General features: G+C 53.2%; 1 protein-coding gene across 1 annotated transcript; it reads right to left on the reverse strand.

The window, feature by feature from the left end:
* Nucleotides 1-1,585: 1,585 nt before the first annotated feature.
* ADAM33 (ADAM metallopeptidase domain 33) lies at nucleotides 1,586-25,295 on the reverse strand (the record flags this gene model as incomplete). Its single annotated transcript, XM_079534187.1, has 24 exons — nucleotides 1,586-1,637; nucleotides 2,711-2,728; nucleotides 3,512-3,675; nucleotides 4,026-4,271; nucleotides 4,651-4,744; nucleotides 5,360-5,510; nucleotides 5,732-5,840; nucleotides 6,745-6,822; nucleotides 7,911-8,115; nucleotides 8,559-8,667; nucleotides 9,414-9,609; nucleotides 9,965-10,054; nucleotides 10,435-10,612; nucleotides 11,795-11,937; nucleotides 12,529-12,613; nucleotides 12,715-12,881; nucleotides 13,315-13,386; nucleotides 13,496-13,561; nucleotides 14,036-14,222; nucleotides 14,451-14,527; nucleotides 14,853-14,928; nucleotides 17,246-17,322; nucleotides 22,846-22,928; nucleotides 25,070-25,295. The coding sequence occupies 24 exons, from the start codon at nucleotides 25,293-25,295 to the stop codon at nucleotides 1,586-1,588; spliced, it is 2,949 nt and encodes a 982-aa protein (XP_079390313.1).
* Between the last annotated feature and the right edge of the window lie 1,442 nt (nucleotides 25,296-26,737).

Consider the following 26,737-nt stretch of genomic DNA (forward strand, 5'->3'; position numbering starts at 1 on the left):
CAAACTAAATGATTCCATGAGGCTGGATCTGGTATGGAATGATGTGAATCATGTGAAGGTACTTCAGACAAGACCAATAAGCACGAGTAAGTACTTCAAAATTAAAAATAATAATAATAATAATAATAACCATGAGAGAAAGGATGTTTTAGGTTGACTTAACCACAGCCATTTTATAATACTGGGGATAATGAAACAGCAGAATGCTTTCTTGAGGGCCGTCCCTGAGCCTATACCATGAGCAAGGCACATGGTCATTGGTTGGACACATCCCAAAAAGTTTAATCCTAGGCACAGTGGGATCTAACCCAGGTTTGTCGATGCGTTGGACCCGACAACCCCAGGTTTAAGCCAATGGAGGGGCTGCAGGGATGGCTGTTTGCAGTGGTATGGTGGGAGAACCAGAGTTCTTGATGTCTGGAGGGCTGGGGGACTTGTGAGCAAGAAAACAGCCGGAGGAGCCGGGGGACTGTACTCTTGTTCTCATTACAGACCCTGACAGAGCCGCGTGTCAAGTCATAGGAAATTGGCACGGAATAGTACTGTGCAAGTCAAGAGCACCTTTCATTTGAGGATTGTAAAGCCCTTTCAAGACATCAGTCCGTCAAACCTCACAACATCCCTGTGAGGTAGGCATTACCCCCCATTTCACAGGTGGGGGGAACTGAGGCACAGAGAGACGCAATGGCTTGGCCAAGGCATTTGTGCAAGCCAAAAGCACAGGCAGGATGTCTTCCCGCTCTCGTTCCTGGCTTGTGGCTCCTTCCCACTTCAGACAGCAGTGATAGCAGCTCACAAACCACTTCTGGGCTTGTCCCACGAGTGGGGAAAAATGTAACATATTTGAAGAGCTCCTGAGCCCCTTGAAAGCACCAGCTGTCACCAGCACTGCAGACATTAAACCGTTTCCCAGATGGCTTCTCCTTCCAGGTGTGGCCCCAGGATTGCCACTGTTTGCTCTTGTGCAATCAGGTAAGGGGCCAGGAGGAGCCTGAGAACTTGGATCCTTCACGGATATGTCTCAGCACCAGATGGCACAGTCCAAACTGGCAACTGTTTTTGTCTCATGGCAAATGTCTCTCCGGAGACAATGCCCAGCATTGAACTCTGGTGGCCATGGGCGGTGGGGGGGGATCTCACCATGAGTGGAGGAGAAGGAGGAGGTAGCTAGAAGGATATTAGACAGCTTTTGCCGTTGTCAGCATCTTTCATCAGTGTTGGATGTTCAGTTGACCCCAGGTCACCCCAACCAGCCCATGTGCAACGTCAATAAGAAATCAAAGCTGGTGGGTGAACTGGCAAAGAAGTGATGGCAAGAGCTGCGGTGGAGTTTCCACCATGGTAACCCCACATTGCAACCCTTAGTTATACCATGGTACCAATTTCCCCTCTCTTCCCCCCACCACTACTGTTTTGTGCTGAGTACTCACTCTGTCTTATAAAAATAGTCCTCTGGTATTAAAAATTAAAAAAAAAAACCCAACAACAAATAAAATGAGAGGAATAAAAGACCCCTGTCGCCAGCAGCAGTGCAAATCGGGAGAGCCAGCTCAGGAAGGATGGGCTTAAGGTGTCCTTTGGTTTGTCACTTCTTCAAGGGGAAGGAGGTTGATTGGACTTTGATGGCTGGGACTGGCCTAGAGCAAGTAAAAAGAGAAAGGAAACAATTCAACAGAGAGCAGAGAGACCAAGCATCCACCATCTCCATCACAACCATCCTTTCACATCTCAGGAAGGGAAGATCTGCTGCTGTCTACGAGATCAGAGAGGATCCAAGATTGTCCTGGTCACAGACATCCTCTCTCATTTTTTACAGTCCCAGACTGTATTGCTTTGAGGTGCTGGCCTTAGGCATATCCTCCATACGTTGACAGGAGACAAAAGCACATGTTGGCACCAGGCAGTAACCAGTGGTGACACCTGGGAGCCTACCTGCTGCTGGAGAGATGTCCCCCAAGGGGTTCTCAGTTTCTCAAGAACAACCAAGGCGGTTTGTGCACTACCAGAGATGTCACCAAGCCAGCCTTTGTGAGAAAGACCCCATAGTCTGAGAACTCATGAAATTTCTCAGCTCAGCCAACCAGGAAGGACATTTCCCTATCTCTTACCACGCTGGTAGTGCCTAGTAATGAATCAGGACTGGGATATGGTACATCCCACTTCCCAGCACATCTGGCCCTGCCAGTCTACACTTCCTGAAGCTGGCATTGGTTCAGAATTGTATGGCTGAAAACAGCAAGGGCAAAAGTGCTTTATCTTGGAGGGAACCAGGTCGAGCTGCAGAGATGTGCCAAACCTTTCTCTTTTTGGACCAGAGAACAAGCTTATTTTATCTGCTAGGAGAGACAATTTGTAGAGATTGAATTACATTGAGAATTCTGGGGCACATTCAGCCTCCTTGTGGTGGTAACCACAAAGGAACACGGACCTAAAATAGTTCAAGAAGATCAAAGCAGTAATTAGACCGTCTGGGGATGAGGGTCAACGTTAGTTCAACATGGCATCTTCCCTACATGGCTGGATAAGGCCTTGGCTACCATGAGGGGATACAAAAGTGCCCACTGACCCATTTTCATCGAATTCAGCAGTACAGCACGAGTTGAAAGGAATTCATCTATGAGATTCTGGGAAGGGAGACATTTAAACTCCAGCTTGACGGGTCAAAACCTAGTGCACTAGGTCCCCCATATTCCTGCATTCTGCAACTCACCTTTGAGGTGGCATCGGCCTGTAGGGAGGAAAGATGAAAGAGACCATCATTGTCCATCTCTCCACTGTCCCCCAGCAGCAAACCAGAAGTCCTCACGCTCCAGGAGGCGAAACCACATGCACCCACCAAAATATGGTATTCCCCTTAATCCATCACGACCCAACAGGACCAAAAACTCAAACCCTGGTCACCATTGACCAACCTTGGCCAAACCCCTCAATGTCCAAGCAGGTGGAGGCATGGCCACAGATTCTGAGCCTGTGGGTGCTCTAACACACAGGCAGGCTTTTCTCCTGCACTATGGGCATGGGGTTGATGGTAGGGTCAACATTTGGGTAAATTCTTGGCTTGCAGTTGTTCCCCACATGGCAGGATTTGGGGGATCAAATGATTTCCTTCCTATTTGTTGCTGTTGCCCCTAGAAGCTGGGCACCAAAGCCATTTTCCAGGTTCCCTCAAACCTGGTGGGCTTCAAGTTGCTCTTCAGCCCCAGCAGCAGGCACAGATCCCCAGCACACCAGACATATTGGGGAGGACTATGAGAATCATCGAATCATGGAATCATAGAACAGCTTGGATTGGAAGGGCCCTTAAAGATCATTTAGTTCTGACCCCACCTGCCATGAACAGAGTTACCACAAAATGCAGGCCATGCTGTAGATGAGGGAACTAAAAGCAAGCCAGGGCACACCGTGCTGAAATTTAGGACGTCCCACACAAACATGACCCATGAGACCCTGCTGTGTCTGCCTGCATGGCCCCAGTGTGCTGGGAAGTAACTCAACTCCTCCTTCAACTTACTTGGATGGCCTCGTAGAGTGGCTCATGGCACTTGTACCAAAGGCCTTGAAGTTGGTAGGAGGGACCGTGACCAGCAGGGTCTGTCCATGTGCAGGAGGCAGCTCTTTGGCCAGAAAAGGACATCCAGGCAGTGGCCGACGTGGTGGCTGGTGCTTTGGACCTACCTGGAATCACAGAATGTTTAAGGAGAGACAACGTCCTTAGGGAAGCCTCCAGTGATGTTTTACAACCTCTTTTGTAGAGCTGAGGTAATAGAATCATAGAATACCCCAAGTTGATAGGGACCCACAAGGATCATCACGTCCCAGTCCCTGTTGCATGTTTCAAAGCATACAACTGTACCCAAAGTACCCTAAAATATTCTCACCATCTACCGAGCTTTCTTCAGCACTGCAACAGATTCATCTCTTAGGATGCCATGGCAACTCCCCAACAGTGTCCACTCCAACAGAGCCACAGGCAGCCAAAAATAGGGAACTCTGGCAGGGAAGACCAGCCAGCCAACACAACTCACCACGGGGGTCCTCACAGGGCTGGATGGAAGAGGTTTCTTAGGAGGAGGCAGCTTTGCTTGAGAGACGACCGTTTTGGTGGGCACCAGGGGTGACTTGCCAGCTGGAGGAGGTGGCCTGGCAGGCTTGGGGTCCCTTGGGCGTGGAGGGATGGAGTGAGGAGGTGGACGAAAGGGATGGACAACATTGATGGGTTGGAAGCCAGGTTGGCGAGGGCAGGTTTTGGGGGGGAATGAAGCCCGCGTTGCCTGCAGAGATGAGAAAAGGAAAAACCTAAGTGCATTTTCCTAGGGAGACAGGTTCTAGGTTCTTGGCTTGGGCGATCCCAAGGCCACCAAAGATGCAGCAACCACCAGCAGAAGTGTCTGCCTGCCTGGAGAAACAGTGAGAAGCCATCAGCTTCACTCTGACATGGGGATGGGGTCAATTCCCTGCAGAGTATCCTAGAAGTCAGTGAGATCTTTTGGGGCATACAAAGCTCAAAAGATCCTTTTTTAGCAGGAAGGCTAAAAGGGCTCACACCATAGACACAAGGAAGAACACCAGCCCCATTGCTAGAGGGAAATGCCACACCACAATATCGTGACCAGGGAGGAAAGCAAACCTGGATGCTGGGATGTTACTTACTTTGTTATTGTGGCTGGAGGTGGAAATATTCCGTAAGGTGAAAGCAGCTTTGGAATGGCCACTGGTTGTTGCCTTCCGACCGAAGGCTGTGTTCCTGCCCAGGATCATAAACATAAATCACAGAGGGCAAAATAAAGCAATCATCTTTGCATCAGCTGCCTCCCAAAAGGCTGCATATCAGCAAGGTCCTGTCTTTGGGAACAGACAGGGAAATGCCTGGCAGGGCTAGGAGGGCAGGGACAACTAGTCAATCGTGAGTAAAGGCATTTATGAAATCACTAGGCATATAAAAAGGCACATGTCTGGCTCTGAGTTTTCTTCTCAAATGCTTGTATCTGAGATATGTGTGTGAGCCCGTGCTGGGAAAGGAAATAATGAATACTCAAATTCTGTGTTCATTTAGAGCCCTTCCAGCTCTTGCAGCCTGCTAGGAGCAGATGGCAAGGGAGATCCTTGCTACCAGGCTGCCTTCATCATCACTCTCTAGGGTCACCCCGTCCAACAGATCATTCCTGTCCTCTGCACAGGAGAGAGTTGAAAGCCTCAGACCGTCCCCAGGAAGAGCTCTTTCCATCTCAAAGCAATCTCAGATCTTATTAAAGCTGGTGCTGTGCTCTATCCCCCACCCATCCTACCAGACTGGCTGCTTCCAATAAAAGGTTTCTAACTGGGCCCCCAAGAGAGAAGAAATGTAGGACATATCACCCACCTGTATGTCTCCCGGCTCCTCCTCCTCGCCTCCTTGATCCATTTATTCAGAAGCGAGTTCTCCCGCCGGTACCAGAAGTAAATGCTCCCCACCAGGGCCGGGAGGAAGAGCAGGAAGATGAGCAGAATTGTTACCAAGATGGCTTCATGATCTGTCAGGGAAAGCACAAAGATTAACGCGGGGCCAGACTAATCATCAGCCTCTGGGTTTGCTTTGGTAGGGGCCAAATCCAGAGCATGGCTCCACTTGGTCTTAAGGACACAGCATAGCGGGCATGGCGATGACAGGTTGATAGTTGGACTGGATGATCTTAGTGGCCTTTTCCAATCTCAAGGATTCCATCTCCACCCCACTGCTCCAGCCTGCACTCACTGTCATGCTGCACGGGTCCGCTGTCCACGCTGCCCCCCAAGCCCGGCTTCTCGCAGTATGGAGGAGCCCAACCTGCATTGCAGTGGCAGTTCTTGTTGCTGTTGCAAACCTGTGGGGAGAGAAAGAGGGCTGGAGACCAACAGGAATAGATGAAAATGAAGATCCATAGGACAGGGCAGAAATCAGGTGCCAACGGCAGGAATCTGGGCAGGAGGAGCTTAACCCTGCTACCATTCACCCCTTGGACATCACTTGGATCATGCCAACTTTGCCCTCAAATCTGTGATTGCAATGTACAGACATATTTTCCCGCTGGCAGTACTTTTCCTGCTCTTTGTTGTATAAACCCTGCAGAGAGGTATCTCATAACTTCAGTTTTACACTTAGTGCTTTGTGCCTCGGTGCTTTGTGCTAAGCCAGAACTTCATTAAACATCTTCCCCTTGGGGTATGTCCCCCCAGTTCACAGCATTGCTGAAGCAGAGAATCCAAACCAGGAGCCTTAACTAGACTGAGTGTTGACTGTTTTACCTATTACCCTTTTTCATAACCAAGCAGCATTTTGTGTGTTGTTTCTTTACCTGACAAAGCCAATGGTCTAAGCAGTCCTCATCTGCAGGCGCCGCATTTTTGCAGCCTTTAAGCTTTGGACAAGAGTGGCTTTTTTCTATTTGCTAAACAATTTCCCTGCATTTTTTGCAGTCCCAGTTGAGTTTCTGATCATTGCTTTGTTCTCAGAGGGAACAGACACCTGCTCCGAGCTCTGAACGCCCTCCAGTTCAAACCATACCCCGATCCAAATTTTGCAGATGGACATTACAGCAAGAATGATTTTCTCCCTCTCACTTGGACGCAGATAAGCAAAGACCTCAGCTCGGTCTCACCCACAGCTGACCTCCAAGTGAAGAGTTATGAAAAGCAGATGCCCGCTGTGTCGCAAAGCTCATCCCGGTGGGAGATGACTTGGTGTTGCGTAAGGATCTGAGCTGCTGTAGGTTTCAGATGGAAACTCACCCCATGGCCGTTGCACTGAGAAACGCACTTCTCCAGCTCAAAAAGGGAGGCATTCTGGCACCGGCGGTCTTTGCAAACCTGAGAGAAAGAGAAGAGAAGAGAAAAGGTTAGGAGAGGCTCAAGAGATGGAGCACACTGATGTTTTGGCTTCACAGACAGGAGTCTTCTGGGAAGACACTGAACGTACACAGTGCAAGCTGGTTGTCTCACTGTCCCAAGTGAATGTATTTCACTCCAGCTTGCAGCACAGCCCAGGAATCTCCAACAATTCCCAATCCCATGCGGCTCAGTAAAGACACACTCCACCAGTGCCACCTCCCTCCCGCCCTGACGGCCCACCTGGCAGCTGCTGGAGAAGGCACATCCCATCCAGCCCTAAAAGCTGGGCACCAGCCAAAAAAAAGCCAATGCTGGATTTCAAAAACAGCCATCCTTTCTCATAAAAATGTCAACATTTTGGCCTTCCATCGCAGACTGGGGTGGATATTTCACAAGGAAAATGCCAAACGGTGAAGGCTGTATCTCTCCAGCCAGCTCTGTCTGGCATGCATCCCTGCTATCATGCTGTCTACCAGGCTTCTGCCCATTCTAAGCTGCACTGACCCCGTGTAAAGTACTTAGAGATGCAGATGCTGTAAAAGAGACTTGTGCTCAGTTAGCAGCACATTTTGTATCTATCCAAATAGGTATTTTGATTCCTAACAGTTTTCCCACTGGAAATTAGTTAGTCATAGGAGGCAGAACCCATTCATCAAGTCCTAGGGGATGGATCTCTTGCTGGTATTGCTTGACTTTTCATTAAATGGGAAAATTAACACAGAGACCAAAGAGAAGAGGACTTGATGGCCTACACATAAACATCTGGTGATGTGTGGCCAGAGGTCAGGCTGGACAGGGTTCTGAGCACCTGATGGAGCTGTGGGTGTTCCTGTTCATTGCAGGGGAGTTGGACCAGATGAACTCTGAAGGCCCCTTCCAACTCAAACTGTTCTATGAGTTGCGATATCACAGTTGACATATCATCAGGGCAATGCCCGTAAATGTGGAGGAAACCACGGGTGGGGGGCTAGTCATCACATAGAGAATTGTCATTGTCCACAGTGGAGCTGGGACACGAAGCCTGGTTGGCTCCCAAGAAAACCCCAACCCTAAGAAAAGGCACTCACCATTCCATCTCCACATTTTGTCCCCGTCATCACCAGCCCAGGGTCAGAGAGGTCTTCTTCATCATCCTTGGCAGTGTACATGTAGGTGCCCCGGCACTTCACCTCCCGTCCATTGAAGCGGATGGTCGTGTCAATGGAGACTGTATTGGTCCCCTGGGGCTTCTTGGCTGAGCTCTGGCACTGGATCTTGCCACACATGGCATCTCTAGGAGCAGGGCAGAGCCAAGATGAAGGCAGGTGAAGACTGACTCATCCTTGCTGCCTCATCCTGCTGCCCGCTAGCTCACCTCTCTGAATTTATGGCCATTGGAGGCTATGATAGAAGAGGTTCAGAAAGGCTTAGATCAACTATGGAGAGCACAAAATGATGCTGAAGTGAACAGGCAGGGGGTCCCCTCTAAGATCACTGACTAACTGGGAATACTGGAGAGCACACGTTCCCTAAACGGGCTCTCCTGTAGATGCCTGATTTTCCCTTTGGGCTGGGTGACCTCACAGTAATGGTGGAACTAAGCCTGGGAAGGACCTGATGGCTTCCTCTGGCCCAAAACAGTGATGTTGAAGGTGGGAAACAGCCTGCCAGCCCCACTGTTGGGTAGTGGGACCTACAGGTGATGGAGTACCTGCACATATCAGTGCCTCACCCACCTCTTGTCACACTTCACGTAGCGCCCTTGGCTGTCTTTGCCACAGTTTCCATAGGTGTTGCCAGCCATGTTCACATCCTGGAAACAGGCGGCTGGGGCAGGCCAGGCTCCTGACGGGGGAAAAAAAGTCCTTCATAATCAGCAGGATGGGGAAAGCAGGGAGAAACACCAGCACTGCAATTAATGGATGGATGCTCATGGGGAAAACACCTTGGAGAAGGCTCTAAGGTGGGTGTTGGGTCAAGGATAAGACAAGAAGGATAAAAGTCCCTTTGCTCTGGGGTCTTGCAGAAGGTGCTGGCTGTGGGAGAAGGTTTCCTCCCCTTTATGCCTGCTGCAGCTCTTCTGGCCCTGGGGTTGGCAGTGTGCTGTGTGAATGCAGATATGGAGCTGTGCCCTATTAGGATGGAAGCTATGGGATAGGAGCAAGATGTCAGGGATGTTGGTATGGGGAGCACAGTGTGCAAAGGGGTGAGGTGCAGCCCAATGCAGCACAGGGGCCATACAAGCTGCATGTAATGTATGGGCTACCTGCACTATGGGGACCATATGCAATGGGGTGATGGTTGGACTTGGTGATTGTCTTCTCCACCTTAATGATTCTATGATGAGCTATGCACAGTGTAGGACCAGGCACCTGTGATGTGCAACAGCAGCATGCTCTGCCCTTCACACCCCAGCCCCACAGACACTAATCCAACCCTGGATGCAAACACAAACACTTTCCATTCGTTACACCCTACCCCTGTGAGCAGGGGGCCTAAGGACTCCACGGAGACACAACACAGAGACCCAGCAAGGTTCCTGCTCCAGTAAGGGGCCACGAGGATGCCTGTGGGATAGGACTGAGGCTCACCTGGTCCCCAGAGCTGGACACACTGTTGGTGGTGGGTCATGCACATGCCATTGTTGCAGTATGCCTCACCATAGGCACAGGACGAGCCATCCAGCAGGTACACGTTGGCTGGGCAGTAGGGTGAGGCACCCGTACAGTATTCAGGGAGGTCACAGGATCCTGCTGCTTCCCTGCAGATGGTCCCAGCCACCTTCAGCTGTCACAGGAGAAGAGAGAAGCATCAACACCCAAAGGCAGCAAATGGGATCAGCTCAGATGGATGCGACCTTCTGGCATAGCATGGGGCATAAAGCATCTATAATGTCCCCTCTGGGACTGTAATGGGCTTTGATGTATAAAGCCAGATTTTGGGACTGGACCCCAGCCAAAAAGCAGAGGCTCCCTGTAAGACACAGTTTTTATGCATATCTAATGTGTATTTCTGCATAACCCTCATCATTTGGCACCAGGAGGGCTGAACCTGGGGACATGCAGAGTGTGAGTCTCATGGGGACCAAGTCTCAGTGCTTGGTCCAAGGTGGGCATTGGGTGGAGGGCGGAGGGAGGATTACCCTGCAGTTCTGGCAGCAGTCACCATGGGCACACTGGGCCCCCATCTTCAGCGTGCAGTTGTGTGCATTGCAGCACGGGTTGGTGCACTCCTGTATGCAGAGAAGACGACGATGCAGAGTTATAGACAGCAACAATGCTCAATGAGTCCATCCCTTCCCCCTTCCCATCACTGCTCTCATAGAATCATAGAGTGCCTTGGGTCGGAAGAGACCTTAAAGCCCCTCCAGTTCCCACCATCCGGTTGCCCAAAGCCCCATCCAACTTGGTCTTCAACACCACCAGGGATGAGCATCCACGAGTGCAACGGTCACCCTGTTCCACAGCCTCACCGCCCTCTCAGTCCCTTCTCCACCCATCACAGCACTGCCTTTGGGATGGCATCCCAAACCCACTCCCTTTGCAAAGACCCCTCTCCATGCTGCAACCTCCAGCAGAGCTGAGATACAAACCAACCCCTCCAGCACCGTACCTCCACCTCCCCACAGTCACAGTCCTCTCCATCTTCCAGAAAGCCATTGCCACATTTCCGTCCCACTACCAGGTCTTTGGTGTCGGGCAGGTTGAAGAGACACATGCCACCTCCCTTCTGGAAGTAGCTCTCCAGCTGCCTCTTGCTGCAGGAGCTGAAGACACGTGGGAAGGGGTGTCTGTATGGGAGACAGATGGGGAAGGGTGGGAACCAGGGCATGTGGGGCCAGGAGAAGGTGGAAAACCACAGTCAGAGCTGGGAAATAAGGACAAGCAGCAAACACCGTCGTCCTGTTGCATCCACACCACCATCTCCCACCCCAACCTGCATTGGTAACCCAGACACTAAACCAGGGGACACCATGCTGAACCCAAATATTTTGGGAGATGGGTTGTGTTGTTCAGCAGAGCTGCTCAGTGCCACCTCCAGAGCACCACATCTCCAGCAGATGCCTCCTGGAGGTTGGAGACTCAATGGTCTGGATCAGGTCTCCACGTGGACAGCCTCTATCAGCCTGTTATTACTCAATGGAGGATGGGAAATACCCCTTTGGGTCTATTTCAGTACTTTGGAGGCTGAGACAGACAAAAACCTTTCAAAAATTTAAAGCAAAAGAAAGAAAAAGGAATGAAAATGAATTGTTCACAAGGCCTGAGAGGCAAAAGTGAGAAGTTAGTGCACGTATGGTCATTTCTTGAGCAGCCCAAGTGTCCTTTCCCACAAGGGGCTTGGCAGAACCTGGTGATTTCCTACACCAGCTCTGAGAGTCGCGGAATGATTTGAGCTGGAAGAGACCTTTAAAGGCCATCTAGTCCAACTCCCATGCAATGAAACGGGGACATCTACAGAACAGTTCTGCAATTTTGCATAAGTTTCTAGTGCTTTGTGGATGGTGCACTGAGAAGGAGGAAGCAGAGCACAGGATATATGCATAGGAGATACGCTCTGCTTATTTCAGGGCTGTTTTCATTTCCTCATATTGCTGACAAACAGTTCTTTGCGTATCAGCATATCTCATTTCTGACACGAAGCAAGGATTTTGGGGGAACTTTGGGGTAAATCTCTTGGGCTACAGGAAAAAAACCTTTAAGTCCATGTAAGTTAAGCAAGTAAATACATCCATAAGCCGGTACATGAACACACAAACAGGGACAGAGTGCAGACAGTCAAAAAACGACCTTCCTGCCCACGTGGGGAAAAAGATTTTAAGCAGAAAACTGCAGGAAGAAATGTGGCAGGAAGATGCGGTCAGCCTGGAGAGCTCTGCATGTGAGCTGCAGAGGGCAGGAAAACAAATGTCTGACATGTTCCTGCTGTGGGGCATCCTGTCCCCATCCCCATCCCCGTCCCCGCCACTCACCCGGTGGCCGCTGCCATGACACAGCCGCCTTGTTCTGGGGTGGCCTCCACGCAGCAGCCTTGGCTGTCGTGGCTCATGCCAAAGTTGTGGCCAATCTCGTGGGCCATGGTGGCTGCTGCTCCGATGGGATGCTCCGAGTGGTCCTGCCAAGGAGTAGGGGCTGCGTCAGCTCTAGGGAGCAAAAAGGGCTGGCCCCCACATCGGTGTCCCCTGTGTCCCAAGTGAATGGGGTCTATGGGAGAGCTGGGATTTTGTTTCCTAAAAGCCCACCACGGGACCTCTGGGAAGATCTTTTATTGGAGCAAACCACCGAAAACAAGGGACATTGAAAGGCACGTCCCAAAAAAACAGGAATCTGTTTGCCTCAGCCAGCCCAAGGACCTCAGGATCACCCCATCAGGAGAGGGAAAAAGACCATCTGGGGTGGAGATGGCCCTGCCAAACCAGAGGGCATGGGCAGATGGTACATAAGATAAAGGACAGAAGCCATGCAGGATACCCCAACACTCCTGCTGGGAGCGTACACAGCGCACAAAACCTTTAAACCTTCCCTTTTTCACCTTTCCTAGGGCTTGGCCAGCATCCGAGAGGGCCACCAGCATCACTGGTTGATCCTAGGACCAAACCCAGCTGGCTGGTTCTCCAGGCCCATGAACAATCCCATTAGGATTGGGTGACAACGGGGTCCTCAGGCCAGGGGGGGTTGGCAATGGGGACCCCCGTGCTTCCCTTACCACGCTGACCCCTCCGGAGTTGTCTGCACTGCACATCCCTTCCAGTGGAGCCATGCCAATGGTCGTCCCCCGGAATGTCTTCCCGCTGCTCACCAGAAAGAACAGAAGGGTAATTAGTGAACCCAACCAGATCAGTTATCAGTATGCAGACCCGGTGCCCTGCCCCACCATCCCCAAGGTGCTCACGTCAGCAGCTGCGCGTTGTCGTGCTTCTTGCGAGCCCTCAGAGCCTTCTTCCACTGCAGGAAGGCCCAGAGCGTGGTGTTGGCATCGCTGGTGACAGTGCACTGGTCCCTCTCCGTCCACACCTCCAGGCCAATCAGGGCCACCTTGATGTTCAGCGACCTGTAGAACTTCAGGGAGGAGACAGGCATCAACATCTGCTGCAGATCTACCATCCCCAACCGTGATGTTCCAGCCGGTGGGTCTCCATGCTTTCCTTCTGGTTGGTTGACTCAGGGATATGCTTGTTCTAAATCCACCAGCACACAAGCTCTACCACCAACACTGTCAGGGTGGCACAATCCCATCCACCAAGTGACAGCACTGTCTGTACTTAAGCTTGGAGAACCACAACACTGCACTCACGTCAGTGCCAGCTTTGATCCTGGCCTCTGAGAGTCCACCACGACTGGTGGTTGGGAACGCATTCCCCATCCTGTACTCTCAACCACCACCTAAACTCCTAGTTCCAGTGACATGGGGACAGTCCCCTCAGTTCCCTTGAGCTCAGGCACTTCTGACGCACTGGGAGTGACAGAGATGGTGACAAGGGACCGGCATTACCTTGTCCACATAGTTGGCAATCTCCACAATTCGCTGCTTAGTGAGGCCCAAGTTGAGGTTCTGGTTCCTGAACTGCAAAGAGAAGGGGATGGGAAAGGTCAGCAGAGCAAGAGCAGAGATGGATACAGAGCGGGATCCTGGCTTTTCTGCCAGAGGAGATTCCTGCCCCTGCAACACTCACCAGCGTGTGGTCAGCAACGATGAAGAGCTCCATGTACTTCATGGTCCTCCAGGCATCTCTCTTCACCTGCAAGACAGACAGCAAGGCTTGGAGGAGTGAAGAAGCCCAAAGTGCATCGCATGTTCCCATATCTGCCCAGAAAGGATGTCCAAGAGGGGAAACTGAGGCACAAAGAGGCATGGACAATTTGCATGGCAATATCATGTCCCATACTGTCTGTCAAAGTCCCAGCCCACACGTACAAGGGCTTCCCTTTGAGGTCTCCTGCCTAAAATCAAACCATGTGAGCTGCCCATCCAAGACACCCCACCCCTAGAGGTGTTCAAGGTCAGGTTGGATGGGGCCCTGGGCAAGCTGGTCTGTTATTAAATGGGGAGGCTGGTGGCCCTGCCTGTGGCAGGGGGGTTAGAGATTCATGATCCTTGAGGTCCCTTCTAACCCTGGCCATTCTGTGATTCTGTGACACCAGACAAGGATGCAGAGAGCCCCACTCCCAGCCTCCTGCCCCACCATGAGCAAAGGACCCAGAGCTGGCCGTACCCGGTGGTCCACCAGCTGGAAGAGCCGTGTGATGTCACCAATGGTGTTCCCAAAGTCATCGCCGTGGGCACAGGTGCCACCAGGGATGTGCAGGTGCTCTGCTCGGTGGATGAGGTGGTGGTTTGGCTCGGGTGTCCCCACAGGGTGAAGGTAGTAGGTATCGTTGCTGTTCACCACAATCAAGCCCCTGGTGATGGAGAACAGACCGAAATAGCTCCTGCAGCTCCTTCACTGCTCACGCAACCCCTGCCGAGATCCCACGATTTCCACACCTCAGCTTGGGTACCCAGGTGGGCAGAAAGAAGAGATGGATGAATGCAGGTCCATGAGCTCATACATCCCTAGCATTAAAACCTCAGGCAGTGCATCCATCATTGCCCTTGAGAACCCCCAGATTTTCCCACACTCTCCATACCGCATTCCTGAGCAGGTGCTGAGGACGACCCAGGAGCTGCGGTAGCCCTGAACGTGCCCATGGTAGTGGCAGTGGTCCTGGGAGAAAGACACAGAAACCCTGGTTAGAAACAGCCACGCAGAGCCAGCCAGCTATAAATCCCAATTTCTTGTCCCAAAAAAGCCATCCACTTCATGCTTCCCAGCAAGCAGCATCCATCTGGACTAGGGAAAAGGAGGGATGGAGCCGGGATGCTGCCAGCTCTGGAGGTTCAGCCTGGGGCAGGATTCCATGTGCCACGTGGGTGACAAATCAGGGATAGGGAATTGGCACGGAGAAGGGACAGAGATACTCAGGGTTCATCCTTTTGGGGGCACCCCAAAACCACTGTCCCCCTTCTTCTGAGATGAGTGATGTGCCCACCGTGTGGTTGGGGGTCACTGTCACGGGCTGCCCATCTGTGGTGTAGTGCGTCTCAGTATAGCCTGGTGCCAGCAGCCTGCAGAGAGAGCAGAGCAGTGAGGAACCCAACGGTGTTCCAGGGATGTGCTGACCCTTTGGGGACCTGTGGTCAGTGAGGACACAGTGGCACAGAGGGTCCAAAGGGGCAGGAAGTGCCTCTGCTGCTTAGCCCCAGGAGATGTGAATGGAGAATCTGAAGTCTCCAGGCCCCCTTGTGTAGCTCATCAGGGTTGGGGTCACTATCAGGGATGGAGTGATGGCTTCTCCACAAGGACCAAGACCACCCACAGGTCCTCAGCACTGATAAGTCTCCCTTTGCCCCCACCCCAGTGAAACAACAGCCTCCAAACCCACCATCAAGCCAAAACCCCAAAGGGGAATCATCAGTTTGAAGAAGACGGAGTCAGTCCCATCCTTGGGGTCCAGACTCAGAGCATGGCAGGTTTGGGGTCTCCAGCCCCACTAGCTCCATCCATACACTTCAACCCATGGCACAATGAACGCGATGCTCTTGATGCAACACCATACCAACATCATACCAGCATGTCCCAAAAAAGCAGAACTGGTCAGAAAATCATAGAAGGTAGGAAAACACCTTTAATATCAACTCTGATAATCCATCCCTGCCATGCCCACGTCCCTCAGTGCCACTCCTCCACAGTTCCTGAACATCTCCAAGGACAGTAACCCCACCACCTCTTTGGGCAGCCAGTTCCAATGCATTACAGCTCTTCTGAGAATAAATTTTTCCTAATAGCTGATGGTGAGAACTCTCAGACTGCTTTTAGCAAAGCCTGTCCCCACAGCTGCTGGCCGTCTCTCACCCAAGCCCGCAGTGACACAGCCTTGTGCTGACAAATTGCTTCCTGCCGCCGGGCAAGAAGAGCCAGAGCTCAGCCCACATCCCATATGCCTGTGCACAAGAGGGAAAGCAGCAGAGATGTGTCCTCCCCAGACTCTGGGATGATGGGCACTGAGTACACCAGGGGCTCGGCCAGCTGCAGGGCTGGGCTCACCCCTGCTGACCCTCTGGTTTTGTTCTACAGAAGGAAACGCTGCCAGCAGACAGCCCAGAACAGTGCTGGGCCTCCCCGCCTCTTGGTTTCTATTTTGTGATTAGTTTGATTCCAAAAATACTGCTGTGGGGACAGTCCTGGCATCCAAATCCACATCCCTGTGAGCAGACGCCTGGCACCAGTAACTCCAGTACAGCAGAGGATCGTGATGAGAGCTCAGATTGGGTCTTGGAAGGGGTGCAGCAGGAATGGGGTCGAGGATGGGGTTGGCTGAGATGTGAAAACCTCCACACAGTGCCTGGGGGCTGAAGGAGGTGGGAGATTTGAGCTTATCTCCAGTTTGGGATGCTGCAAGTTCCACCATGATGGCATCCCGCTCCCATGAGAGCAAGGAGATGGGGCTCTTCCTCCTTCACAAGGGAAGATCTTGTTGGAAGAGACCATGAGGAATGGTTCAGAGGACAACCACCTCTCCCAGCATCACAGGAGAGAAGATTTGGGGTATGGCACAGCCTGGTAGCTGAGGTAGCCCTGTTAGCTGGCACAAGACAGCAGCTCCAACAGCCATGGCTGCATTGGTCCTCCCAGCAGATGCAAGTGCTAGGCCAATCTTGGGAGCCACAAGAATGGATTTTAGTGCCATAGATGCTCTTGGGTACACTGGATGGTCTTGGGTGCTATTGATGCTGTCGAGTACCTCAGAACTGTCTTGGGCACCATGCATGGTCACCCTCAGAGCAATTCAATATACCCAATTCAACACTTCCCTGCAAACCCAACACCATCTCCAGCTGATGAGGTCTTAGCCCTCTCAATGTCTTCTAGAAGGAGAAATAGGTTTGTCAGAAGAAATGAAATAGGAATCAGGCTAGGCTTTGCATATTAGCATGCAATCCACACAGCTGGAAGAAAGCAGAAGCAAAACTGGACCTGTAAGGATGGGCTTCCTGCATGACACCATATTCTGCTCGACCACAAGGCCACCCAGCACCAGGAGAAACCCAAAAACACAACAGAACAAACACCACAAGGTCTCCAAGGATCATCTCGAGGTTGTTTGATCCACCAAGACTGGACCAACACAGGAGAGCAACACAGGTTTCCAAATGTCCTCCACGCCACCAAGATGCCACCAAACACCCTGCAGCACCAATCCTAGAGCAGGGCTGCAGAACCACCCCATTGGATTTCTCCATCCCTCACCCACACTGTCCTGCACCATGGCACTGCCCAGCCCTTTTCTTGTATGATGCAGGCACCAGCCATGGAAAATATCATTTCAGCCCTAACCCAGCATCCTGCAGCAGAACCCCTTCCCCAACCAGTCCCAACACTTACTGGTTCCTCTCCAGCACCAGAATGAGCTCTCTACCCTCTGCCATCACAGCCACTTCTGCCCGCGCCGGCGCTGGCACCTGCAGAAGAAAACAAAGGAGGAATGGGGTTAGGAGAGACAGACCCAAGATGCCCCCTGTCTTTCTCTGTGTTATTGTAGGACCTACATGAGGGGAGCAAAAGAGGAGGGCATGAGGAGGCGCCCAGTGCTGGGACAGGGCTGGTTGGCATCTCTGCGCCACCGCCATGGGAATAAATAGCAACCATCCGGGCAGCGGTAACGGCACCGATAAAAATACCCAGGGACAGCGGGAGGAAGCGATTGACTCAGCTTCCCCAGGATGCTGGTGGCTTTACTCAATCCCTCACTTTGGAGGGAGCCTAATGGGAACTGGTTTCCTCACCGTGCGCACGCATCCACGCCGACATAATTGGTTTGTGCACAACGGGATGTGACACAACCCAGAAGTGAGACCTCGTGCTCGTGTCCCCTCCCTGGCTCCAGTGCTGGGGACATGAAAAATGTCTCTGGTGTCACCTGGCAGTGCTTGTAGTCTCTGCGCCCCACCATGGGTTGGGTCCCTTTGAGGCTGGGATGTCACCACGATGGCACAGTGGTGGCAGGAGGTGACATGCATAAAAAGGCAGGGTTGGGACACAGGTAGGAGGCAGCACCAACATTTCCCCATAGGATGGGAACTGGAGATATCCCTTAAGACCATCCAAACCAGCCCATGTGGGGTGAGATTCCTCATACCAGGATGCAACCGCACAACTTGGGGCTGCCGCTACAGCCCCAAGCTGCAGGAGCCCAGCAGAACCAAGGGAACCCTTCCCACCTTTATCTCCTCCCTCTGGATCCAATCCCTCACCCAATCCTTCCCCATCCATGACGTGGCTGCTGACCCCCCCTCCTGCCCGACCATGGCTGTGGTGGGATGGGGCCGGTGGCTGCCATGCTGCTGAGGTTTTCCCAGCTGGGAAGATAAATGGGAGAGGAAGGAGCCGTCCCAGCAGCTCTCCGGCCTCACTGCTCCAAACATCACGCGTTTCTCACCAGGAATGCAAAGGGGTGGGGGTGATTTTCCCATAAAGGGCTGAACCACGGCCCAAATCCTCCCTCCTGGCCCTACGGTGGGACGTCGGTCTTCATGCACCCCAGCAGCCCCAGGGACGTTCTTAGGGACAGCATCACCATGAAGCATTTCAGGTTGTGGGGCACGTGGGATTTGTGGTGGCAGGCTCATTTTCTTTCGGGCAGGAGCTCCCCAAACTGAGCTGCTCACATTGCCCAAAGGGGGAGGTTTGGGGATAGGATGGGATAAGGATGGGGAGATGCTGGCCCCACGGCGCCAGGAGGACGCAGTGATGGAGTGCTGACGGCTGAGCCCCCCCCCCCCCCCCCCCCCCCGATGCCATCTTCCCAGCTCCAAAAAAGGAGCCCAGAGGCAGCACTTTAAAAAAATAACAAACCAACAAAAGCAGAGAGAAAAAGCAAAGCTGAGGTCCCCGCCAGCCCCAGCATGGCCAAGGCACAGCCACAACAAGGGGCCCTGCGCCACGCGGGAGGAGGAGGAGGAGGAGGAAACCAGGGCCGAAGGCTCCTCTCCTCCAGGGATGGTGGGAACGGGCTGTATTTTTAGAACATGATCTTATACAAACATCGCTCTCTGGCCAAACATGGTCTGCTCATTTTTCTTGCAATTTCCCTGCTTTTCCCCCGCCTCCCTGTATTTCCAGGCTGTTTCTCCCACCCCTGAGCCCTCTCCTCCTCCTCCTCCCCAGGCCCTGGTTTGAATTCCCCAGCAATTACTCCCTGCCTCGACTTTGGGGCCTTCGTGGCAAAATGCTTGTCCCCGAGCTGCTGCCTTAAAGGGATACGTGTTTCAGGGCAGCACTCATACTTGCAGCCCCCGTGCTACCACTGAAGGCTGGAAAATAGCTCACTCGCTGCCAATAGGGTCAGCACTCAGACCCTGCAAGGGGCTGTCCCTCCCTGTGCCTCAGTTTCCCCCACAGGGATGCAGCAGGAAGAGGGGAATTATCCCGGATGGACCCCTGCAGAAATAAACAGCAGTACATAAGGAAAATGTGGGAAAGGAGAAAGAGTGCAACACTCGTGCTGGGCAGAAGTCAAATAACCCAGCTGTTAGGCCAGGAAAGGTGATGATGTATTATGTGTTAATTAAGCACCAGTAATTTTGCCCTGAGCCTAAGTGATGGGCGGTTGGCTCCCTGAGAGCTGCTAGATGTGGCTGTGTGCACCAGGAATGGGAATGGATCATTATCAACCATCCCAGCTCTCATCATCATCCCCAGCTCCAGCACCACCCCAAGCTCCAACACCATCTCTGTCTGTCCCTGTCCCAGTCTCCAGCATCACCCCAAGCTCCAACGTTATCCCAATCTCCAGCACCGTCCCCAGTTCCAGCACATACCCAAACTCCAGCACTACCCCAGCCTCCAGCATCACCCCCAGTTCCAGCACTATCCCAAACTCCAGCACCATCCCAGTCTCCAACACCATCCCAAAGCTCCAGCACCATCCTGCCTGACCCAAACACCACCATCTGTCTCCAGGACCCACAGATCCCCACTGCATGCTGCAGGAGCAGCCAGACCATGTACTGGTGGCCCCACTCCAGCACATCCCACAAATCCAGTCCCAGTATGGGCTGTGCTGGGAGAGCAGCTGGGATGAACCCGCCCTGGCGAGGAGCCCACGGGGCAGAGCTTGGCTCCAGTTTTCTCTTTCAATCCACTGATCAGAAAAACCTCAGCAGAGAAGCTGAGGCCAAGAGGGTTGTGTTGTTATTCGATCTTTGTCTCTCCATGGCTCCAAGTCCCACAAGCCCTGACGTCCTGGGTAAGCCCATGCAAGTCTGGATGCAGGGAAGAGGAAGGGAAGACGGATTCCCATCTCATCACGGGGATGTGGACACTCCGCAGAGGATACAGTGATGGGTTTTGCAGCTGAGCTCCCACTCGGAGCATCACAGCAGAGCCAGTGCTCCCCAGACTCAGGCACAGCTGGAGCTGAGCAGCAGAGTTTGGGTTTCAAGAGCTCCTCATCACCCAAACATGCAGCAGAGCACAGCTCGATGCAGACTAGGATGGAAATCCAAGACCTCCAGGGCAATCCTCTGCCTCCAACCATTCGCTGGAAGGGCATCCTAGGAGCAGCCAGCTCTTGAAGAACCAGGAGAACCCAGCCCTCGGATAAAGGGGCAGGGTTGGGGTTGTTTCAAAGCAAATCCAGCTCAGAAGCTACATACTGGCTTGGTCTGCCCTGCCACATGTTGCAGAGGGAAAAGGGCTTCCCTGCAGGAAACAGATATTGCAGGAGTGGGTGACAGCACCTGGGCAGGGATCGGGTGATCCCACTCCTCCCTTCCTGCTCCTCCCAGTGCTGGTGATGCTTCCCAGGCACATGGGAACAAGTGACTGCAAAGGGAAAAGAAATCCGTAGCCCAGGCAGCACAACCATCCTGTCAGCCACCAGGTTGATGAGGACAGGATCTCACACCCATTCAGTAACAAGGGAGCTGTTTGCAATCAGGGTCCTCACGACCTCCTCCTGGCCTCTCCCAAATCACTTCCACGTGTGCCGGGAGCCACAGAGCCTGTGGGAGTTCAGCCCTAACAACAGGGTCCTGCATGCCCAGTGCTGTGCGGGGCCACCAAGGCCACCTCATGGAGCCATCACTGGGAAGAGGAGACACCATGGTGTCCTCTAGGTGCTTCCCAGGATGGGAAAGTGGTATGGGCCACCCTGCAGCATCCTGCCTGCTGCTATCACCACACTTAAACCCACTGCTAAGGGCCTGAGCCCATTGTTTCACAATGGAAACCCATCATTTTGGGCTGGAACCTATTGTTTCGTGCTGGAACCCACTGATTTGCACTTGAACCTGTTATTTCATGCTAGAACCCATTGTTTTGCACTTGAACCCATCATTTTATGCCAGAGCCCAACATTTTGTGCTTGAACCCTATTGCTTTGGGCTTGAACTCATTGCTCCATTGTCAGAATCCCATCATTCCATGCCAGAACCCTACATGTTGTTACAGAACCCAACCTTTCATGCCAGAACCCAATGTTTTGCACCTTCAGGAGGCAGACGTGTTCAACCACACTGGGGTTCATGCACACAGCCCAGCTGCACTCACAGCTCCAGGCTATCCAGCCCACATCTCAACACAATGCATCCCAGCTTGTGGCCATGGACGCTGCAAGAGGAGCCCCAAATCCCGATACCATAAAACCCCTCCTCACTCATCTCCTCCTTCCCGTGTCCTGAAGCCATACAGGAGCACACTGCAGACCCCAAAAGCAGCCGTGTGGAGACAAACAGCCTCTTTGTGCAGTGGGAAGGGCAACAGGACAGCCGCACGTGTCACATCCTCACCAAGCCAACGTAATTAACTATTTCCAGCACCTCTGCTTGAAGGGCAGGAGCAGACAGAATAGAATGGATTTATCCCAAAAATAAGCACTTGGCGGTGGTTAAGGACAAAAAGGCCGGGCTAGAAGGGAGAGGTTATAGAAATGCTTTGGGTCTTGACGTGCAAGCAGAATCCTGCTCGCCCCTGCCCTGTTCCTTGGTTCCTCCAGCAATTCCCCTACAAACCGCCCCTCTGCTGGCTTGCAGCCCCTCCCCACATCCCCGCTGAACAGCAGCTCCTTGTTTCGGGCTGTCTGGAAGCAGAACAGATGCCAGGAAGTGCCAGGTCCTTCCTCACTGCCCCTTCCCCAGCCCCACAGCCGCGGGGATGCATTGAACCCCCACATCCCACATGCAATGTGGGGCAGCAAGCGTATAAATAAACCACTTGCCTCTCAGATACCCTCCAGCCTAAATATAGCCCCAGGGCGGCTTCTCATAGATTGGAAACCAACCCTGCCGTCCCCAGCAGGATAAGATGTGTGAGGCTGGGCACACTGCAGCTATTTTGGCTGCAGGAGAAATGCGATTCCCAGCAGCAGCTGCTGTGCGAGCGGCGCTACCCGGAAAGTGAAAGGCACCAACCAGGAGGTGCCACGTGGAGACATCTCAGGTGGTTTCAAAGCTGCGTCCTCAGACCCCGTCACCATCATAGATGCCACCAGAGGAGGTCACTTCCCAGCACTGCGTCTTCTACCAAACCTCAAACCTCAGCAGTTTCCTTCCATCATCTAGCGGGGGTTGGAGGTGTGGATGGAGGGGACAATGTGGCAGCCAGCAGTGAGCTTTGGGGTGTCCCATCCAGCACATGGCTTTTGGATATCAGGGAGACAGAGCCAGGCAGCAGGCTGAGCCCGGAGCCCATCGGTAGCGCTGCTGTGCTGGGTGGGTGCCAAAGTGCTGGCACATGGAACAGAGAGATGCAGGGCCCTCTCCTTGGGGACCTCCAAAGTCAGCCTGGATGTGTTCCTTCAGTCTGTGCCAGCCTGAGATCCAGCCACCCAGTATTTAATTAATCCACTGTTAAAGCCTCCGATTTCATTTCTGAACTGATGGATGCCATAAATTGGGCACTCCAACACGTGCCCTGCATCCGAGCCCTGGCATCACACAACCCAACCCTACAGTGGGGAGGATAGAAGCCATTTGTGTCCTTACCTCGTCGTCCAGGCTGACAGCTCGCCGGCTGCGACCCCCCAGAAGCCAATGTGGTGTCACCCACTCTCCCTGGGACATCGGCCCTGTGGGAGAGAAGAGCTGGTGAGCACCTGGGCTACAGGGAGATGGGGAGCTCCCGTGGCCTCACGTTGTGCCAAAGGAGGTTCAGGTTGGATATTAGGAGACATTTCTCCTCCAAAAGAGCAGTCGGGCACTGGCACAGGCTGCCCAGGTGGAATCTGCATCCCTGGAGATGTTCCAGAATTGTGCACTGAGAGACACGGTCAGTGGGCACGGTGGGATGGGTTGGGCTTGGGGAACTTTGAGGTTTTTTCCAACCTGAATGATGCCATGATTCACGAGGTTATGGTGAGCACAGAGAGCTGGGGAGCTCCCACAGCACGTCCCAGCAGCAGGAGCTGCCCCAAAGAAATGGGGCTGGGGGCTCCTCGGGTTTGCAGGGTTGGCCACCAGCACAAACCCACAGCTCCCAGGAGCATCTCCACTCTCCCAGCCCCAAAAACATGCCTGCTCCCAAAATCACACACAAAAAATACCCCCATCTTGGGTTGTATCCTACACATCCCAGCAGAGTCCCGGGGCTCAGCTGGAGCCAGGCAGACTTTCTAAGATTTTCTTCTCATAAACAACGTGGCTGCATTTGATTGCAGCAGAGTGAGTGGCTCCCGATGACTTAAGCCAAGAAAACAACGGAACAAAATGAAATCTGCTGCTGAAGACACCCGCTGAGAGGGGATGAGGGCCGGCGCCGGGCCACCTTGCCAAGGGAAATGTTAGTGGAAGCTGGGATCCATAACCCTCCCCAGTAAATGGCAAAGGGAGACGAACGAGGGGGCTGACGGTGTGGTCACTGAATACGTTTGTTTTGGTTCCCCTGCAGTGATGTGGGGGGATCGGGGTGGGAAGGACGGTGTTACTGAGACAGAAAAAGAGGGAAAGAAAAGGAGCTGCGGGTGGGAGCAGTCCCAGCACGGAGCCTGGCGATATCGCCCGGTGGCATTTAATCAGCTCTCATTCACACACAGCGTTTAATCAGATTCCAGGAATAACTGCAGATAAGGCAGTGGCACACTCCTTGTCCCCCAAGAAGGGGAACGGGGCCTCCAAGCACAGCTATAAATATGGGGAAACGGAGGCACGGCCACACAGCGCATCGCGCTCCATGACATTTGCCACCAGCCCAATGCAAAGAAATGGGGAAAAAGCCTAACAGCTGTTCTCCCCCTGGGCTGGGAGCAGGGAGCCCACGGCATGAACTGTTTGCCCATAGGTTGTGCTGGGAATGGCAGAGCCTCAGAGAATGAGCAAGGGCCTGAAAATCCAACTCAAACAAACCCGAGCGCAGCGCGGAGGGGCATTCCCACCCCTTTCTCTTGGTGTTTTTTCTTTTTCCTGGAAAACACACTCACTCCCTGCCCTTTTTGGAGCGCTGGTGTGGGGATGGATTCATCCCTGCAGCGCTCAGCATTTCAGATAAGGGATTTATGTGGAGTTTATCTGAATTTCAGGGCTCCCACCGCGCACTCGGAGCTGCTGGAAGCGCAGCGTCCGGCAAAACACAGAGAACAACAATAACAGAAGTTGTGCCTTCAGCTCCTTGGAGGGGCTGCAGAAGAAAACAGGGTGGAGAACACAGACTAAATGGGCCAAACGAGGCTTTCAGCATATAACTGTTTTTGAAAGTGCTGGAAACCTTAGGGAAAATAACGTATTTCTTCAGTAATTAAAAAAAGGCCAAGTTTTGCCCCAAAACGCAACTGAGCAGCACCAGCCTGGCTCTGTTCGGGGAGCTGAGATGGCTGTGGGGGCCGACGGGTCCTGGTGTGGGGTGAGGGGAAAGAGGGTCCTCATGAGGGTCCCATGGGGGGGCCAGGAGCCATTCCTCCTCCTCTCAGGGTTGGGCGGCCGCTCATAGCTCTCTGCTCCGGATCGGACCATATAGAGGCATCAGCAGCACCCAGCAATCTGTGCAATGCCGGGGAGGATCAGGGGATCCCACAGAAATGGGGGCAGCTTGGGGGACCCCCCTCACAGCACAGCTGCAGAGCCAACATGAGGAACCATGCCCCCACGCAGCCTCAACAGCACCAAAGCAAGCATCACCCCAACACCATCTGGGGTCCCCCCATCCGCATGCTGGTATCCCCAAACTGAAGGGTAACACTCCCTCCCCACCACCCCCCCACAAACCATACCCTCTTACCTCGTGTCCCAGCAGCATCCCCGTGCCCGGGGAGCAGCAGCAGCCCCAGCAGCAAGACACGGTCCCCAAAAATGACAGCGAAACCCCTCTGCTTAAGGGGCACGACCTCGCCATGCCGCCGATCCCCGGCGCTGTCACAGCCTCCGCTCCCCGCCGCCAGCCCTGCCTTCCCTCTTATGCTCTCGGGTGCCCTCCCCTCCGTCCCGTTTCCCCCCACCAGCCCCATTCACGCTCCCCTCCGTCCCAATGGCCGGAGCCCACTTTTCCCCAGGCACCCGGCTGCGTCCTGGGCTGGGCGGTCGCGGGGAGGGGGCTGGTATTGTTCGCCTTTATTTATGGCTGTGTTTCTTGGCTGAGCGTGGCGGACCTAATGGAAACCAGACGGGAGGGAAGGCTGCTCCCAAGCTCTTCCCCCCCCCCCCCCCCCCCCCCCACCCCCCCATCCCTCCCTCATTCGGCCAGGACGTCCCAGCAGAGCCCCAACAGCAGCCCCTCGCCGACCCCATGGAAAAGCAGCAAGGAGGAAGGGGGAAATGGATTAAAATAACCTCTTTCACCCCCCCATACATCCGGGGTGAGATAGCACAGAGACCCGCCTGCAGTCCTCAGCCTGCTTACGGTCGTTATTAATTATCATTAATAGCATTCTATCTTTTACCCAGTGGCTGTAGGGCTTGCTGGGCTGTATGGGGTGGGGGACGGATGCTGCCCACGAGCCCAAACTGCAGGGCTCGCTGCTCTGTGATAACCACCTCCATCCTCCCCCCACTCCCAAAGCACTCAGCCCCCACCAGAGCTCGGGCAAGGATTCATTAACAGCAACTGAAACCCTAATAATTATATTGATCAAGCCCAATAATCGATGTTTTCCTAATTAATCAAAGCTTTCCTCCTATTTAAAGCTTTCACTCTGTGCGTACTAGGGACAGCTGCAGGCACACATGTCCAGTATAAGCTCCATTTGCCCCTTCCTGAGGTGACACCGTGGGAGAGGAGGGGATAGGGAAATTTTCTGGGGTTTCCCAGCACAAATGGGGAATCCAACAGCCCAGCAGCACTGTCAGAGCTTCCGGTGCTCTGACGTGTGTTGAGGTCCTGCAGGGGGACGGCCAGATGGGAACATCTGGATGCTGTGAGGTTGCCTCAGCTCAGCAGCACCTTGGGAGCTTCCCAGACCCTCATACGTGGCATTTTTGGGATGGGGAATTGCTACTTAACAAAGCCTTGCTCTCGTCGTAAGCTGTCCCAAGCATCTTTCTGGGCTGAGTTCCATAAAGGGATCCCCAAAGCCTGAAGTGGTCTCCTACCAAAGCTCCATGGGACGATAGGAAGGACAGCAAGACACTGCAAACAAAAACAACCAAACAACCTAAATCACACCAAAGAATAAACCTGTGCAAGCATCCCAAGAAGAGGACAGTGCCATCCCATCCAGCTCAGCGAGAGCAGCTGTTAAATCATCCTGGCACACAACCAGGAGATTTTTCCAGCACACGACAGGGCTGTGGGCCATCAGAAAGCACCACAACTGACGTCCCAGAGATGTGTCTTTCTAAGAAAAGGGCATCTTGTGGCAGAAAGAAAGGGAAGGGACTTAAGGGAACCTTCTCAAACTGGAATTCTCAGGCTTCCCATAGCAGCCCCGCTCACTTCCCAAAGACACAAAGC

This window comes from Tetrao urogallus (assembly GCF_951394365.1).
Source record: "Tetrao urogallus genome assembly, chromosome: 4".
In the NCBI taxonomy this organism is placed as follows: Eukaryota; Metazoa; Chordata; class Aves; order Galliformes; family Phasianidae; genus Tetrao; species Tetrao urogallus.